This window comes from Heliconius melpomene, chromosome 5 (assembly GCF_056956725.1).
Source record: "Heliconius melpomene rosina isolate 202511_hmr_F chromosome 5, ASM5695672v1, whole genome shotgun sequence".
Lineage (NCBI taxonomy): Eukaryota > Metazoa > Arthropoda > Insecta > Lepidoptera > Nymphalidae > Heliconius > Heliconius melpomene.
In genome coordinates, this window is record NC_140393.1 from 7076297 (window position 1) to 7096840 (window position 20544).

At 34.3% G+C, this 20544-nt stretch overlaps 1 protein-coding gene across 1 annotated transcript; it reads right to left on the reverse strand.

Moving 5' to 3' along the window:
- Nucleotides 1-640: 640 nt before the first annotated feature.
- On the reverse strand, nucleotides 641-20123 carry LOC146539121 (uncharacterized). Its single transcript, XM_085185960.1, has 2 exons — nucleotides 17663-20123; nucleotides 641-756 (listed from the first exon to the last, which is right to left on the reverse strand). Exons 1-2 carry the CDS (start codon nucleotides 20121-20123, stop codon nucleotides 641-643), a joined length of 2577 nt encoding a protein of 858 aa, XP_085042086.1.
- Between the last annotated feature and the right edge of the window lie 421 nt (nucleotides 20124-20544).

The following is a 20544-nucleotide window of genomic DNA, read 5'->3' on the forward strand; positions in this document are numbered from 1 at the left end:
GAGTTTATCGCTTTGATGATAAAATATCGCTTAACACCGTAATAAACCTCGCGTATCTCGTGCGGAGTGAGGCAGAGGTCGCAGTGCAACCTAACCAAACCTAAAGATAACATTTTGAAAATGTCAAATGCATAGCCTTTTGTGTGAAGAAAGATTAGTTAGTTGAAGCTTATTTTTAGATTATGGTCTTCGTATCAGTAAATCAAGAAATTGATTTTGCATTTAACGATTAATTTCCAAATTTGTCATACTTCTTTTAGTGTTGTGTTGTGTAAAACAATCTAATGCATTAATTCATTCTTTTTTAGATTTTCGTTGTATTAATATAGCAAGCAAAAGAGGAAATGGGGAACTACCCCGTTCCTCACGTTCCATCGAATTATCCAGATAAACTAATCGACAAAACGTAAAAAACTAACTGAATTATTTAAGAATAATATTATTTTTTTAAAAAATAACAAAGATAATTTCCTTAAATATTTAACTTTCTTTCAGTCTTCTTAGAGACAGAGAGACAAAGACTGCATTAACCAAGAGATTCATAAGTCTCAACCAACTATGCCTAAGAAAACATAAAAAAAGTAGAGTCGAAGATTTATTTAAAGGAGCGTAAATATCTGTTTATGGTATGGGTCGGTAATTAAGGGGCGGCGACACACGTGCGCAGAAACGACCGAGAAAAAACTATACCTGTTCCCTGCTCGAGCGACAGGTCCTGGAGTTCGACGCTACGGGAGGGGTGCTTCTCAAAGTTCACTGCATAGAATGTTATTAGTCTTAGTAATATTAGTTAAGAAACTTTAATAAATTCTATGCTAAATTAGTTTTTTATTCTTATCTTTAATTTATATAGATAGATTTGTTTGAAATGTAAGAAGGGGTAACTAACATAACTTTATATAAATAAATTATATCAAAAGAGGACCACACTACGTAGGTATGGATGGAAATTACTTTTTCAATATCTAATAAAGACTCAATCAAATTAATGAAAAACTAATTAAGTATATAATATTGGTATATTAAAATATATTTCACTAACGTTATATTTTAAAGTAAATCACAAAAAAGACATACTCGTATGACGATACCACATACAAAACTCAAAAGTTTGAGAAGCATAAAATTTTCGGTTCCCTAATGTTATCTTATTATGGCTAAAATGACTTCGGTGTCCAAAGATAATAGTCGGTTCGGGGTTGTGCTACGCTTTTTTTGTAAGCTGCCTTTAAGATAATACAACCTTAGAGAGGTTGCGTATTGAAGATCATTTGATTCTCTGATAGATGTTTGGGAGTCGTTGACTTTTGACAAGGCGAAAAGATTTTGAAATTAATGATTAGAGACCGTGTTTCTATTATTTTTAGTTAGGATGTGATGCATTTTGATGTATTCATCTTGTTTTCTGTCAACCACTGCTGGTTTGTGAATTCTGGCATAATTAAGAATTTAAGAAATTATTCTAATTCTAATACAAGAAATAAGCTTTTATATATTTTTAATCTTAAGCGAGGCACAAGCGTGTGACGTGACAGGTTTGATTCTCACTGAAGGAAATTAAATATTTAATATTTTTATTTCTACGCTCTGGTATTGAAGCAATGCGCGGCGTCAAGATCCGCCATTCAACACGAAGTTTTGCCTCTGCTTCAGCGTGAAGCTTGTCGATATACATACATAAATGTTTAATTTATATTAAACATTTTTTTCACAAACAGCGAAAATATAAGCACACAAACAATAAATACTAATTTTAAAATCATATTTTCAATGAAGATCATAACTTATATTGCATACATTAGGAACGCTACCGGGAACAATGTTATCGCGGCATCGGCACGTGGCGTCCTTTGTTTACAAAGTAGGCCCTCGCCTTTACAAAGAAGATATTTCTCTTCAGACCCTAGAGAGATGCAATATGCGTAAAAAAGTATACAATAACAATTTATTAAAAATAAATATATGGATGATGAATATAGAAAAAACCTGAGTTACATTTAAAGTTAAAAACTGTTTTTTTTATGAAGGCTACCGTTTTACAATTATTGTCGTATAATATGATTGTAAACGAAAAGTTGTGGGGTCGATTCCTGCTCGAGGGAATTAATTATTTAATATTTTAATTTCTTCACTCTGGTGTCGATGTAAAATGCGGCGTTCAGTTCCGCAATAACAACAAGTAAGGAACGGGAGTTTTATTATAAGAACGGAGTGTCATCATGTCATCATCACACTAGGCAACCAAATATACAAAATATATATATTTTCTTTATTTTTCTCTTGGTTTTTAGTCTATGACGAGAGTGTTTCATTGAAGTGGATAGCTCATTGCAATACAACATTCCGGATAGACAATGGAATTAAAATTTCGTTAACACATTGCTGAATACGTGGCTTGGGAGCTAATGCAATAAGAAAGTGTAGATTATTCATACCTAACTATGACTCTACAATTAAGGTTTTACTTTGTATTTATATTGTATTTTAATTATTTTTTTATTTTCACCTATGCAGATTGTATGTAGTGTTAAAACACTCCCGTCTCGGACTTTCTGTCCAATGCGTTAAACTGTGGAACCTATGCTCTGCTGTTGCTGTTCTTTAAAAGCTCTTTTTAAAATTTTCGAAATTATGATGAAAATGACAGAAGTATTTATACAATTATTATAGAAAAAATATAATTTACTTACGTTTTGCTATACACAATGAATTTAAATATCAAAACTTAAATATATCTTTTATGTTAATTTTACATTAAGTTAATTATAGAACAGTTTCTAAATGATAAATCAACCCCCAAAAAGTAACATGTTTGGCGACGACAGAGAGATTTAACTTTAATTTGATTAGTTACGTCTCTAGGGCTCTGTAATTTACTTTTAACGATCGTCAAAGATTTGTCGACGAAAGGTTCTCCATATGCCGAATGTTTATATTTCTTGGTGTGAACGATACGTGCCTTTAATTAATGTTAAGTATAAATTAATTAGTCTTAAAATAAATTAGAAGCTTTTTCAAAGTAAGTCTTTGATGTTTAATGTAAGTTAGATAATTCTATAGAGATACTTTTTTTAATATTAAAATGTATATAATTTATTTTTATTTCGTTTTCCAAATAATTTAAAGGATTAATACTACATTTCTTAGTAATTTATGTTTACTTGTCTAATTAATGAGTAGAATGATTGTATATTATTTAAACACTTACATTATAACCTTATAAATGTTTTTATTAACTTTATTTACATAAAAAAATTAAATAAATATTGTTTTAGTCGTCATTTAAATCTATAGATTAAGAAAGTGCCTTAGTTTAAATGATACAGATAAAAGAGTTAATCTTTCAAAAAAAAAAACCGATAAGGTTCTATATATACTCGTATATTAACTAAACGCTACTATTTCACGCGTATCTCCCATCTCTGGTGTTAGTTACAGAGTACCAGCGACACTGATGGCTATCTGGTATATCTGGTGGCGCTTTGTCCACAACTTATGGGTTTTACTTATCTTTTATCTCAAAAGTTAGTTTCTTTGATTGGGTTAGACTAATCGGGTTAGTCGTTGTGTTTTTGCTCTGGATGTGGTTAAACCTGCTGTTAATTTACTGTATTGTTAAGGTCGTGTAATGGAACATTGACTGACTGACTGACTAACTGATTGTATGACTGACTGTAAGTTTGATGGTGTTGGCGCGGCGTTGAATTCTGCCATTCAACACCCTATAGCGTGCTAAATGGCGACTCGACGCCGTTGATTACGCACCGTCCAATCGTTATATGAAATCGATATATCTCGAAAATTAGGTTATGCATGGGGAATAGTGTCCTAACTCTCAGTTTCCTCTGCCTACTCTGATGTACGAAATAAAGCGTAAACCCGTAACCCAAGATTTTTATTAATAAACATACTCAGTTAAATCTTTGAATTCTAAATGATATAACAAATTAAACAAAACTTTATAATTTAAAACGCTTTAGTTGCAATATTGCAACAAGAATCAAGAAATATTTAATTTATATTTCTCTAAAATTTTACATAAAATATTAGAGAACTTGCTACCTAAATGATAAGAATCGACATCTTAATCTGGTGACAGACGGTTTAACAACACCCAACACAACCATCAAAGGGAGGTTACATATATCTACATTATTTTGCACAATATAATAATCTCTTCACGCTACACTTGACGCGTATGCGCACGCGCATTCATACAGGATTACCGCGATGTTTATCAATATTTCCTTTTAGCAAACATTCTTCTTTCGCAAAGAGCTTCTAACATCTTGATACAATGATAGAATAATATTTTTATATTGTTAGGCTAAGTTTATCTTAGATTTTTTTTTGGGTGATTAAGATTTAGATATTTGACTTATTTTTAAATATTGTTATATAATTTATTTATTTTTTCTAAAGATTTTATAAAACATGATCTGAAATTATATACCTACTCCCCATTGAGATCTCAGGGAGATCTTATTGAGATCTTATGTGAAATACAGAATTAAATATATAATGTTTTCATTTCTTCTCTCGTAGCCAGGAAAAGCAGTTCAATACGCAATGCCTCAAAAATTCTGTGGACAGTGGAGAACGGAGTCTTTTGACACTAGCGTCCCATGTTATCTCTGTAAAGCTAAAAAACACTTTATTTTTATTAAAATCTTTATCAATTATCTTAAAGGAAAAATGCAAATCATGTTTCATAAATATTTGGTTCTGCTATTCACCTCTAAAGGTATTCTTTAATTCGCAACAAACACCTTTACCATTCATAGTGTATGACAAACATTAAAAGCTCCAATAAAAGCTTTAGAAGGACTCCTAAGCTGTTATCTTAGCGATCTCTCGTCCAGTATAGAGTTACAATACTCACAAGCTACTAAGAAAAGGGAATTGAATGTAAACCTTAAAAATCTTTTTATTTGACCCACGAATATAAAATTTACGCCTGACTTAATTTCTTCAGAATGAGAAATGGTAAAATTGATTCTTTATATTATTTTTTTTATTGTTAAATAATCTTTTGCTATGTTTTTTTTTAATAATGGATACTTTTTTGTGTGAAACATGTTTGTATTTTCAATTTGATGTAGTGTATGCGAATATATAATAATTTAGATATAAGTTTAGGATGTTTTTTTGTATAGAAGGTGGTAGTGGGATAATTGTGACTGTAAGACCGACTGGTCGGGGGTGGGTTCGATTCCCACTCGAGGAGATGAAATATTTATTTGAAATTTATATTTCCATTTCTTCGCTCTGGTGTCGAGGCAAAGCACGGCGTTGAGTTCTGCGACTCAACACACAATGCTTCCAGAATTCGAGAAGTGGGGAACGGAGTGATATAACACTAGGGTCCCTCCGCCTACCCTGCTGTGTGCGTGAAGCTGATATGATTACTTTATAGCGTTTTACGTGTCACGGGCATGACTTTCTTTTTTAATATTTTTGACACCACATTGCTAGTATACATTATAAAATCACTCAAACAAAATTTAAAGAAAAACTTATTAAATAAAATATATTCTTTGTCAAAAGTATAAAATTCAAAATAATATTTAAAAACAAACATATAGCTAATATAAATCCTTAATTAGCATATTTTTTTCTACTTCATAATCCTAGAATAGACTTCAACATATTGCACGCCCGCCCCCGCCCGCGCCATCCCGCGCACGCCCGCGCCCGCCCGCGTGTTGCATCCTCTTACAAATATTTTGGAAATATTTCTACAACTTGTCGCCGTTTTATCTACCGCTTCTTTCCGTTTAGTTGGCTATTGCTTTGCAATTTATTTCTCAAAGTGTCATAAGATTGAAAAATAGCAACCTAATTTATATTTTAAACTATTGTAATAAAAATCATTATTCTATAATTTAAAGTGATAGTTAAGTCGTTTCTTAATGTTGATCTCTTTATTATCTAAGAGCGAAATCTTTACGAAAAACTTAAAATGGATGCGCGCAAAAAACATGATCTTTGCGCTACGATAGGGCTGTCACGTCAAATAAATCTCAATTTATTATACTTATAATAATTTGATTTTAATAAATATTAATTTTGTTCTATGGGTATAAATTTAAATTAAATATTGCTTCTCAAACTTTTTTTTACTTAAAAAAATTAAAAGCAAAAGGAAGCAATAATTTTGTAATATTTATCTGTTCCTAACTTTTCGTAATAATTTGTTTTAGAAAACAATGTAATAAAATTTCAAAGTTTTTTATATTACTTACCTTAACTACCTACCTACATATTTTTAAAAAATATTTTAATATTTATATTATATTTTAAAATTCAATGCATGGCTTTTACTAAAGAAAATTTATTTTTTCTTTCTTCATGCTATAAATATCTCGTAAGAAAAAGAAGGTAGGGACAGGGAGCCTAGTGTTAAGCCACTTTCCACTAATTAATATTTCAATTATTTATTATAACATGTTTGTCTATACAAAAACCATCATTTATTACTAATACCAAAAAAGTACACAACAAGTGGATCTTATCGATTCTAAAAATCAATTCTTCCACATTCAACTAAATAAACTCTCCAACCCTGACCTTATCTTCCATCTCGTGCCACGTAATTTGACACTTTTCTTTGACAAAGCCCACATTTACTTGACAGACCTATGAACCGACCCGCAAAAACTTCACGAGGACAAAAAGCAATTAGTGTTTTTTGCCTGCCTATTTCGTTCAAAATTAATATTTACAGGAATGTTTTAGAAAAACTATACGAGCACGTGTTAAACGTATATGTGGACTGCAAAATATGTCTTATTTCTCATAATTAGGCCGTGAAGATATCTCGAGGATTCTTAGAGTGCCTACTTGACGGGGACTAATGGAGTGGTCTTAGCTAAATTGCTTCTTATGTGTTATTAAAGTATTGTTTTTTGGAAATGGAAGCAGATGAAAACCACTTACAGTTTCCTATCCTGCTGATGGTGATTTGGGTAAAAGACTATTCGATATACATAAATGTTTACTTAAAGGTTACTTCTGTTATTTAAAAAAAAACCCATGAATATATAATTATTATCTGTGGTATTTTAAATTGGACACATTTATTAGTAAATTTTATGTTGATTTTATTTGTTTATCACTATTAGAGAAATATAGAAATAAGTATACAAAATAATAATTTAAACTGAACTCCATTTATTACTACAATATATAACAAGAATAATAAAATACGATCAATCAATGTCGAATTGCGAAAAAAAATGCGCGAAACATCGAGATAACGGCTATGTCCTCCGGCGATATAAGATCTATATCGTAATCCGAACAGGAAACTCATTGTGGAAGACCAGATGCGGAATTCCAGGATTGTATGAAAAATCTACTAGAATAGTGCACTTGTGGGCGTGGTCCAATTGTGCGTTGGAATTTTATGGACCCCGTAAAAGTTCTATGCAATTGTTCCTCTAAAAAATGGTGTCAGACAGTTAAGCTTTCTTATGACTACCTACTTAATGAAATATCATGTTACGTAACATCTTCAAAATTTTTTTTGCAAATATGCCTAAATCTTGTGTAGTTTTCTTATGTATTTCAAGTATTTAACAATCAATTGGACTAAAATGAAGGTTTTTTTATTCGGTAATAATTAATATAATATAATTGGACTAAAATTTAGATATTTCATTATTATCTTACCTGAGCCCTTCTTCAGTTATGTTCCTTGGTTCGGTACCTATTGGTTGATAGAAATTGTTTAAAAAAATCCTTCTGTCGTTTTATGCGCAAAGGTGGCAATCTCGTAAAAACCTTATAAAACATATCCAATATATAAAACGAATAGAAAGAAATAGTTCAGGCGGCAAATTGGTATCGAAAAAGGATTTTGTACTGTTTTGAAAATATAACGTGCATGGCGGTACACTTTGTAAAGGATTATGTTCAAAAGTTTAAGGATTGTTTTTACAGCTTACAAAGTTCTTTGTCGGGTTTGCGGAACTAGTAATGGATGGAACGGCACAATGCTGTTTGTAGCGTCTTCCAGACAATGCCAGAGGTCCTTACAATATAACTGAGGTCCTTTAGGAGAATCGCCCATTTTACGGTTTTTCAATGGGTCGGAATCCTTTGATGGAGCACGTTTCATGCCTTGTTTCTATTCCATGGTCTTAGATCGGTAATAGACTGCGAAGCGTTTACGATTCTTGCATTAGTTTCGCTACCTAATTTCGTTGTAGTCCTGCCGCAACTCTTATTGGCCCTTCAGTTTGGGTTTAACTTTTTATGTTTTGTAGGAATTGTTGGTACGTGTTTGTTTGAAGATTTGCTTCATTAAGATTATATAATCGTAATATAAAACGTCTGACCTAGATTGGGATTAGATGTAGAGTTTTTTTCTTTCAATACTGACGTTAACTATGAAAATTTCGATTTTTTTATTTGGGACGGATCAATAAATAAAACCCCAAATTTTATACTCATATATAGCACATTAATTAACATCTAAGAAACACAAACGCTACCTCACGAACTTATTTTTTGTTGTGCCCAAAATAAATAACATTTCATAAGCTACCTGACTTCACATATTGGGTCATTAGCCTACGCTATTTAATATTAAAAATCAATAACCAAATGGAGGAATTTCGCGGTGTGATAAGAATTTTGATAGTTTGATTTTAATATTGTCAGAATATTTTTTGGAATAAAAACATGTTTGTTTGATTATTTTTTTTGCCGCATGGCGAAGTAAGCAATAGGAATCTAATATTAAGGGACCTAGAATCTAGTGCTAAGACATTTTGCTCTATTAAGAAACTTCCATTCCCCATTTTCCGCCAAATTTTGGATACATTCCGCGACTCAACACCGTTACCAGAGCGAGGGAATGAAAATATTAAAATTTTCATTTCCTCGAGTGAAAATCGAGCTTACAACCTATTGCAATTATTGTTATACGCTTTTGCCCTTGTGCCTTTGGTGATTAACATAATATTTACTAAATGTTATCTAAATACGAATTTTGAGATTTTTATAGTCGTTTTTATTATTTACAACACGTACGAGTAAATTACATAATTATAATGTAAAATGTGGAGACCAAAATAATGGCCACATTTAGTCCAATTCTGCTTAGCATTAAAAATACAAAAAACTAAAAAAAAACTCTACCTGCCTAGACTGTATCATTATGAATTCACCGAGTGTCATATCCCTACTTTGGATCAATCATAAATCACCATTTCTTTTATAATATACGTATTTTTCAAAAAAAAGGGTCTCTTTTTAGCATAACCCACTCGAACTGGCCGGAAACCATATGTGCACAAATATTTAAAAGTGGTTCGCCCGCGGACATTTTTAAACCTTTTTTTTTCTAAATTTATTTAATGGTAACTTAGTTACGTAGGACGTGGACGTATAAAGCCTTGGGGTCTGACAGATTAGCGTCCATGTCATTTTTTACTTGTGAAAAAATGTTTGCTTTTGTTGTGTTTTTGACAATGGCATTAATAAATAACAAATTGCCTAATAACCGGGTTGAAAAGTATATTTTAAATAAGATTTTTTAGGAAAACATTTGAGACTATGTATTTATTATTGTTTCCTTTGTATGCTTGATTTTGAAAATTCGTCGTTCGTTTTGACGTCTACTGGTGGTCTTGGTGGCCTATCCTAAGAATCTTAACGCCAAATTCAAAATTTGTTTTTTTATTTTCGGGAATTTAAAATTGCTAGTTCCCTTGTGCCTACACTGCTGTATGCAGGATGCAGCATAAAGCTGAAAAAAATAAAATAAATGGGGAGCGCAGTATCTTAAAATTAGACTCCTGTCTAAATTCGGATCACGGCGGAAAATGAAAAAGAATTGAATTGAAAACTTGAATTAAGTATTGTAATTGTGCCGAGTATAAAGCATAATTTTTCCATATGATATTGTGTAATTGTTCACTCGACAGGTCAGTTTTAATTTACCAAAAACATCGTAAGATATCAGAAGAACCGAAAACATTACATCATACAGAGGTACAATACCAATTAAAAGATTTAAATTTAAGGCAATTTTATTACATAGTATATCTTACATATGCAGAAAGAGCGTAGTATGTAAACTCTCCGTTCCTCACTTTCCCTCCAATTTTCGAAACATCTAAATTAATATATGATATAATACTGCGGAAAGATAATTCTACAATCATTTCAATTGACTACCTAATACTAAGATCTGAATTAATGATATATTTCTGATAACAAAATCACCTCCACCCGCATCCCAAAGCCAAACAATATTGAAATCAATTGTCAAGAAATAAATTGTACTGATTGATGAAGGGACTTCCCCCCAATCATACAATCGACAATATACATTGGCCCCAAATCTGCCCAAGAGTGTGCTATAAATAATACATTATACTCAAAAGAATCTCAATGTAAAGCCTTAAGGATGGATGATCTCTTAAAATAACAAGTGTTTGCTTCAATGATTACCAACAATAGGTGGACCTTTAGCTGCCTTATAAAAGCCTTCTTATGACACAGAAGCGAATTTAAAAGAAATATTACGTTTCTTGCAATTTTAATCTTATTTGGCATTTAATAGGGTCTATTTTATATTTAATAACATTTTGCGTATACATATCTTTTGCTAAGATATTTTAAGCTTTATTGCTTTGTAGTAGAGTTGATTTTTGATTATGTTTAATGAATACAATATAAACCTTTGAAGTAAAATACGCGTGAAACATGACGGCCAAGTTGGTTCACCATAACATAAAGAAACATTCTCCTATTGATAGTTTACTATTTAAATGGTTTTACACATTTATAATATGAGACGCCGTAAATACTGCCTTTTGTGATACGTTTGTATGAAACTAATGCATTTAATACCATTTTTCAATATTTAGACGATCAGTTTTGAGGGTACTTATGTTATTATAATTAATATATTTATATAAGTATAAATAGATTTAGTTTCACGCTTTATCCCGCATGTAGTAGGGTAGGCAAATATAAACTAATGTCAAGATCACCCTTTCCCCACTTCACGCCAGATTCCTGGAGAATGGAACCACGCTTAATCTTGCCAGGGCAAGAAAATTGAAATAATTTATTTCTTCGTGTGAGGATTGAAACAACAGTTGTGGATTCGATTTCCAATGAGAAATATGAAACTTTTAATATTTTCATTTTCTCTATCCCGCGATAAGTGGGGAACATAAGTTTTCTAATTTGGAACGAAGTGTCGTAACACTAGCAAAAAAATAATATTATTATGTTAAAGAATTGCAATCTCATTCAGTATAATTAGGTTTACAAATTATAAGAATTCTTCATTTCACATGTAGACGTTCCCGCCCTAGGTTTCGAGCGCCCCGCCCTATCACGCCTAGCTAGTTGGCTTGTAAGGAATCGATTATGATAGTTTTAAAAAGTAAAGTTATTTTAGGCAGGTGTTAAAAGAAGTATTTAATAAGCTTCTCTCATTGAAAATTCTTGATGGATATCAAGAAAAAATATTTTGTTTTGCAATAATTTTGTTAGTATTAAATTTATTCTTAGTTCTTATTACTTATTAAAAGATATATTAGAAGGTAATTATTATAAAGCTGTATAACTCTTTAAAGTAAGTAGAGGACGTCGTAACGTGGACAGATGTGGGTTTGATTTCCCCTTGAGAGAATAAATTATTTGCATTTCTCCGGTTTGATAAGAAGATGAAGCAAAGCTTTGAGTTCCTGGTGACTCAACACTCATTGCCTCGAAAAATTAGTAGAAAAATAGGATGCATTATAAGAAGGTATTCTCAAAATTATATTTTTACATCTGCCTGTTAAATATTTCTGTCTTTTGAAGTGTAAACGTCCGCCTACGTAATTAACAACACAAATTTCTACAAAACCAAATATTCCAACCCCGCCCTAGGTTTCCAGTGCTCCGCCCAATCACGCCTAGTATGCGAGGTTACGTTAAACTGTTAGATTCAAAGGCGGCAAACTTAAATTGTTTGGTCAAGATTACTTCCTTTCATATAACGCCGCTTCTAGGAACCTTGGAGATGTCAGACAAAATACTTGACAATGAAGACTTTGAAGATATTTTACTCTTGAAATGAACACGTATTTGTACTTTATTGTGTATGGTATTGAAATTTCTTTCTAGAGTTAAAAGATGTTATTTGTAATAATAAAGAAAAAATGTTATTCTCTTTCTATAGAAAGTAGCATTACGGAAGTGATTGGTGCTCAACTGTCACGTCCGAAAGCCATGTCTGAAGCTGACATAAAATCGAATCAGTTTTACCTACGGGATACAGCAGGGTAGGCAGAAGGAAGCTAGTGTTAAAACACTCCGTTCCTTACTTACCGCTGAATTCTGCAGGCATTCCGTGCTGCGCTGTGCCTTGACACCAGAGCGAGGAAATTAAAATATAAATTTAAATAATTATTTCATTTCCTCGAGTGGGGATGGAACCCACAACTAGTTGAGTTTACAGTCACATTTTGCCACAGCTAGCCTCTAAATAGACTAAAATTATTATAATAAGTAACTTATATAAAATACTAGCGGCCCGCTCGCGGTTTCACCCGCGTGAACTATGTTATTGTTAATTTCTATCTCCATGACTACGTCCTAGTGACGTCTATGCAAAATTTGAGACTCCTAGCATTTGTAGTAACGAAGTTTCATACAAACTTTCGACCCCAAAAACAACCCCTTAGAAGGCGAATATTGCAAATTCCCGTCTTAGCGAGCACCTACGTCCTATAAGTAACTCCTATGCAAAATTTGAGATTCCTGGCACACGTAGTTTCTGAGATTTCGTGATGAGTGAGTGACCTTTCGATTTTATATATATAGATATATTTTTTTATAATCAACCATTGGTTGATATCGGTAGCTTCACCCTGATTCAGCATTTACTTAACACTTCAACACGAATTGATTACAAAATGCAAAAAATAAACAAAAAAGCGTATTTTCCCGAACGAAGTACCGCTTTACAAATACAAAGACGTTTTACTCAAATACTGTCTTCGAAAAATAAAAAAAGGACCACTCAATAGTATTGGGCCCTCTAGTGTGTTAGACAATAAGTCTCGTTGCTTATCTGATCGTGAGATGTTATCAGCGATCTAGGGTCTAATCCTTAAGTATACACACAATGGCCCCCAGTCGGTCCACACGTGGCCATTCACGCCATTCAAATTGGTCATTACAAGGTTTTTTTTTTGGAGTATAATATATTTCTTGTTACTATATTTTAGCTGGTGTAGCTGATACTTCAATATGGTTAATATTTTTTTTTGATCACGCTGTATCCCGCATGTAGCAGGGTAGGCAGGGAGAGCTTAGTGTTAAGACACTCCGCTCCCAATTTTCCGCCAAATTCTGAAGGTTTATAATTTATGCTTTTCATACATCAAGCATGTTTTTTATATTTTTTTCATCAGTGTTAACCATCCGATATTAATAGGCAAAGGCCTAACAAGCGTGGCTTCGATCGCAACTAGAGGAAATTAAATATTTAAAATTTTCATATTCCTGGCTATGGTCTTAAAGAGCGGCGTTGAATTCCGCCAATCAACACGCAGACTCAAAAAGTCGGAAAGTGGCTAACGTGGTCTCTTTACACTAGGTTCCCTCTACCTTTCCTGTTATATGCGCTAAAAGAAAGATATTTATATACATCTATGAAGATTATAAAATTGAACAAACTATCATTTTATATTTGAAATGTAATTAAAATATATATAATAGATAAATAAACCAATTTGACGTCGCAACGACTCAAGTTGTCATTGACTTTCATAATAGCGGAGTCATTATAAGTTAATAGTAACAGCTTTATATGTTCATGCTACATATAAATATATGAAAGGATTTGCTCGAGCAGAATATATGATGACTTCGAGTTGACTGCCATTGATGTTGTTAGACCTATTGTTGTTTTAATCGTTCGGCAATCTGACAAAATGATGAATTTTATATAGGGTGCTCTGAAATATACATGTCATCTCGATTTTTTGTATTTTATTATTATTTATAATTAATAATAACTGACAATAAAATTCAGCACTACTTGATTTTGCTACTACTTAATGTAAATAGAATATGTTTTGAGCATTGACCTTAAAATGGGGGGGGGGGAGTGTCTTGGCACTAGGTTTTCTTGCAGTGCTATGTTTAAAAAACCTTATATTTCAATGAAAATTTATAAAATACACTAACTTTCAGGTTTTTTTTTATAATACACTGAGGAATTACACGAAGCTTAATATATCCAATATAATACGTAAAAACATTATTTTACTTCTTATATATACATCATTATTATATGACAAACGAAGATCACGCTGTATACAACCATATCGTTGCAGTCAACAACAAATCAATGTATAACAAAAAGCGATTTAATGGACCTTTTAGCGTTTTAAATGGAGACAAATTCGCTTTAAAGTCAATTCGTACGTTTCTCAATTGATGCGAGGAATTTCATTGAATTTTACCATATTTCTTTATGTATTAAATAATGGATAATGGATGACACGTATCATCTTTTGTATGATCGGTAAAGAGCACGTGGCTTGTAAATCAATATACTGATGTAAGAAATGTTATGAGTCCAACGATATCTTTTGATGTTAAGTAACGTTCTTTGTACGAATTAAGAATAATAAATTTATTTATAAACACTGACAAGACGCAGTGGCGCAGGGGCAAGTGTGACTGTAAACGTGACAGGTTCGATTCCCATCCGAGGACATGTAACATTTAATATCGTCATTTCCTCGCTTTGGTGTCGAGGCAAAGCGCGGTGTTGAGTTTCGCCGGAAATTGGGGAGCGGAGTGTCTAATCACTAGACTCACTCTGCCTATCCCATTACATGTGGGATACAGCGTGATGCTAACACTAATTGTATTAATATATATTTTGTTGTCTAACAGGTTTATATAAAAATTAAATTTATAAAGAATTTTCTAATTATATTAGTTTCATAGTGCACATTATATTTAGCACCTGTGAAGAATATAGACTAGATTTTTTAAATTTAAATAACTTTTCAAGGCCATTATGGCGCAGTGGAATAGCGTTTGATTGTCATCGCGATGGTAGGTACGATCCCTATTCGGAAAAATGAGTATACATAAATTATTTCTCCACTCTCGTAGATGAAGCGTGGTTTGAGATCCGCCATTCAATACATAATGTTTCAACATGTAATTTTGTTATACACTTCATTATCTCGTATTTAAATTATAAATTATGAGGAATTTGGGTATTACCATTTACGTGTTTTCCAGTAGCCACATACTTTACATTACAAATTAAGTATGTTAAATTGAAAATAAATTCCTACTCATTACAGCTGCTACTATAAGCTGAGAAAACATTCTTTGACGTCAACTACCATGTATGTTCGCATTCCACCTAATTTACTTCAAAGTTCTCCATATAATTTTATTCGGACCATTCTTTCGATTTTATGCATGAATCTTTCGAAAATAAGTATAAAAATTATTTACACCCGAATGCATTAAATTGTATAGAAAACGTGCTCTCCTTTTGAAGTTGGATTTGACAAAAGATATTTAATAAAAGATCATATTTATTTCATAATATATGACAATTACTCTAAATTGATTTCCTAGTCGACAATAAGCCTGCAGCTAACCAAACACTGGCCAAAAAGGATAGGCCGGTGTCATTGTTGAAATTTGGTGCCATATAAAGGAATATTTCTTGTTACTATAAGACGAATGGAAGAGGTTTGTGTTCATTGTGAAAGAGGCAACAAATATTATGTATGAATATTACGAGGACTTTTAAATATTATTTCTATAAATATTGTATTGGATCTTATTTATCTAAATGGGTTCTATTAATATTTAAAAATATATGTAGAAATAAATATTAAGATCTTGACTTTGGTTGGTTTACCCAACAAATAGGCAATAATGTGAGAATAAATGTCGGCGTAACAAGGAAAAACGTATAGAAAAAGAAAGGAAAATAATTTTTAATAAAGGAAAAGGAAAGGAAAAAGTAAAATTTACCTAATGTGCTCACTGAAATTGCTATTAAGTTTCTGATAAAATGATTACCACCAATTTATTTTGTTGATACATTAAAGAATTAAAAAAATTAAAGGTAATTTATGTGGTTTGAATATGTCTGTTTTGCACTGTTAATATAATTGATTGACAATGACAAAAACGAAGAGATTTGTAGGGCTATTTATCACTGAATACATTATTTTAATTGAGGCCGTCCTGGCTCAGGAGCACCAGGGTGTGATTGTAACGCGGTGGTTATTGGTTCGATCCCCCCATAGGAAACGAAATATTTACTTAAATTTATAATTCCGCATCTTCGCTCTGGTATCGGCTTCGCTTGACTCTAGAATTCGGCGGAAAGTGAGGAACGGAGTGTCTTAACACTATGTTTCCTCTGCCTACCCCGCTGTCTGCGGGATACAGTGCATAATTCTATATATAATAATACAGAATATACTTTTATTAAATAAGCGAATCAATTTTACATTTTTAAATATAAATTATTATAAAAAAGATACATTTAAAAATATAAAAAACCACACTTCCGAGGGCGGGACAAGGGTCCAAGCCATCGGTGGCTAGGGCTCCAGAGAGAGGAACCGCCGCACAATACGTGCCGTCTCAAGTAATACTGCCTTCTGTATCCGGTTCTTGATCCAACAGCTAAGCGATAGCCTCTTAAGGTGTTGGTCGAGGCTTTTCGCTATTAAACCGTTAACCGAAACCACTATCGGCACAATGATAGTCGCATTGACATCCCACATGGCGGTAATCTCATGGGCTAGGTCCAAATATTTAGATTGTTTTTCTTTTTCGGCCTTCACGAGATTTTCATCATGTGGGATAGTAACGTCAACAATCACTGCGCGGCGCGCCGCTCGGTCTACTAGTACTATATCAGGTCTATTGGCAACAATATACCTGTCAGTAATAATAGACCGATCCCAGTAGAGCAAAGCACAGCTATTTTCAAGAACAGACATGGGATTGTACCTGTAGTAAGGCACCTCCAATTCTACAAGTCCATATTGAAGAGCAAGTTGCTGGTGTATTATCTTGGCTACTTGATTGTGTCTATGCAAATACTCGCCATTAGCAAGATGAGAACAACCAGAGACAATATGTCTGAGGGACTCCCCAGGTCGATGACACGCCCGGCAGATGTCGATAGTGCCATCTTTCATAATATGTCTCTGGTAGTTCCGTGTCTTGATAACTTCGTCCATAATTGCACAGACAAAACCTTCAGTTTCTCCGAAAAGATCCCCGAACTGTAACCAAGATAATGATGAAACAGTATCCACGTCCTGGCCCACTAGGGCTCTATGGAATCTACCATGCAGCTCCTTGCTCTTCCATACAGCCATGCGATCAGAAGTAGTAAGTACTACAGGCCGACGCCAGTTCTCTTTGCCCAAGGAAAGAGGAGTAAGGCCTTTGTCAACTGTTACCACATCCTTGTGCATATCCACGTCAATCTTGAGAAAATATTCTCTAAGACTGCATACCTCGTGGTTATGGAGGTTCTTGACATTCAAAAAGCCACGACCTCCACACTTACGCGGGATATACAGTCTCATTACAGACGAACGCGGATGGTGCATTCGGTATATCGTCAACAATTTACGTATTTGGCGATCTACGGAGTCTAACTCAGTCTGTGTCCATCTTACAATGCCAAAAGTATAGGCTAAAAGCGGCATAACCCAACCGTTGAAAGCACGCACCTTGTTGCCACCAGATAAAAGGCTGCCAAGCACTTTTTTCAGGCGGCTAAAGAAACGCTCCTTCACCAATTGCTTTATGCTCCGCTCATCAATACCCAATGCTTCAGACATTCCAAGATATTTATAAGTCTCACCTTCACCAAGAGTTCTGAAGGAAACAGAATCTGAAATGCAAATATTATCAGATCTGATCACACTCCCCCGCACTACATGCATGCTAGCACATTTATCGACGCCAAATTCCATTCCTATATCACTACTAAAGGTTTGAGTTACCTTTAGTAGCCGCATAAGATCAGAACGTTTTGACGCAAATAATTTCAGATCATCCATGTACAGCAAGTGAGATATGACCTTACCCCCCCGGCGAAGACGAAAGCCTAAACCTGAATCCTCTAACAAAGTGCTAAGAGGATTCAGAGCTAGGCAAAACCATAAAGGACTCAGACTGTCACCCTGAAATATACCCCTCTTTATCCTTATCGGTTCAGACGTTGCAGGAATATCACACTCCCCTAGATGACGAAGGACAGTGACCCATTGTCCCATACAAGCCTCCAAAAATGATCTCAAAGTAATATCAATCTTATATAACTCCAAGACCTTCAAGAGCCAAGTATGTGGCACTGAATCATATGCCTTCTTATAGTCTATCCAAGCAGTAGTGAGATTTTTCCTGTTCCGCCTTACCTGTTGGCTTATAGTTGTGTCAATGAGAAGAAGTTCCTTTGTACCACGGCCACCAGCCTTACATCCATTCTGAGTCGGTGCCAAAATTTTGTTACGAACAATATGTCCTGTGATTTTTTTATTCAGAATAGATGTAAGGAGCTTATAGATGGTAGGTAAGCATGTTATTGGGCGATAGTTTTTAGGCTCCGTGGTACATCCGGATTTGTATGACAGGAATGTCACACCTGTTGTCAGAAATGTTGGTAACGATCCAGAGTCAAGGGCATCCTGGAATTGTGTTGCGAAAACGGAATGTGAACTGCGAAACCACTTCAGCCAGAAATTATGCAACCCATCTAGCCCGGGACATTTCCAATTACTAGCATAACGAATAGCACACCTCACGTCAATTTCGCTTATTTTTATTGATGGCATTGGTATAATATTTTCGCAATTTTTCACAATATCACAAAACCATTCACCCTCAGTGTGTTCAACAGGAGCCGACCATATACTACGCCAAAAACCAGCACTAGCATCTGGATTCGGGATCTCGCAATTAACCACACTATCCCCAGAACGTTCCCATTTCCTGTATACACTCCGTTGGTTCTTTTGAAAGGCACTATTCTGATTGTATCGATCCCATCGTTCTCTATATCTTCTAATGCGTTTTGCCAATGCATAGAGTTTCTGTTTCAGAAAGTCAATACGGTTTGTGACGTTAGCCATATACTCACTGGGCTTTAAATTTGTTCCAGCAAATGCTTCCGCCACAAACCGCATGACCCTCGGTCGACGATTACCCGACTTGAAACTTATTAGCTTGCCAATGAGGATTCTAGTCAGATTGATACGCTTTTCAGTGTCGTACTGCCATGCCGGCACCGTATGCTTTGAAGCCTTGGTACCCCCTTTATTTGGGAACTGTACACCAGCAACACGACATACAGCTACAGCACCACAATACAACAATGAATGCGTATCAGTAAGATCGTTACAGTTGTTAAAATGACTTGGCAAATGTTGATCTAGAATCCTCACTAGTGCTATGTTACGTCTATGCATAGGCAAACGAGGCAATTTTGGTCTGAGATTTACCGGAATGGAACCATATTCCAAAATAGCATCTTTCAAGCTTCTCCTCAATCGCTCATCATCCTGGGCACTCACAGACAACTCAATATTACCTTGCGACTCAATGTTGGCGTGCTGGAACTGTGACCGGATGTCGCAACTGTTGTTGTTGGTAGTATTGACCTGCTGAAAGCTCAAGCGTAGCCTTTCCAGTACGGATTCATCCAGCAGATGACGTCGCTGAATGATCCGCACCCTGTCCGACAGTCGCTGTGCAGTAACGGTCGCTGTTGGTTCAAGCTCCTGAAACATAGACAGTAACCTTGAACGATACGCAGTGAGGTTAGTTCCCCCCTCTGTTGCCCTATAGTACGCACGCATGACACTCTCATTCAGCTGTTGAGACCATCTCATGCGAGGCACTTTACCACCGGTAGCGGGAGCCTTGTTGAGCATCCTCGACACTCCTGGCTCCAAACCCTCCGATGGTGGGATGTCGGCGCGCCGGCGTGGTCTTAAAGCCGGCCCTTCCGACTCTGACATTCCTTCCTCCATAACCCGCAGTCGAAGGCGCAGTGCGATAGTCGTCTTTGCGAATTCGAAGGGCAACATCTCCGCCCGTGGTGTTGGGAGTGCACTTGTCCTCCTGGCATCCGTCACTATTTTTTACTCTTGTGCCATCTTTTACCAATATTTGTTTTAATTCTAGTAATCCAGATCATATTTTTGTATCCAATTTTCTTATGGTTTTGTACTTTTTCTAAATTATTTATTAATTTATATCAACAGTGAAAATTTTTCCTGACATGTTTGTTTGACGGTTGCTAGGGTTGTTAATATAATATATTATTAAATATAGACTTTGCATGTTTAATGATGGAATTTAACGCTCCGATGGAGATAATCATCTTGATACGAGAGCAAGGAAATTAAAATATTAAATGACGATGACAATTTTGTAAAGCCCACACGTTATTCCATTGCGCCAGGAGGCCTCACTTATGTAATAAGACAAAAATAATAGAAATTTTGT

Coding starts and splice junctions, on each gene's coding strand:
- LOC146539121 (XM_085185960.1), bottom strand. CDS start 20,123: ATGTTGCCCTTCGAATTCGCAAAGACGACTATCGCACTGCGCCTTCGA. Junction 757..17,662: donor CTCCGTAGATCGCCAAATAC/GTAAATTGTTGA, acceptor CATTCTATGCAG/TGAACTTTGAGAAGCACCCC.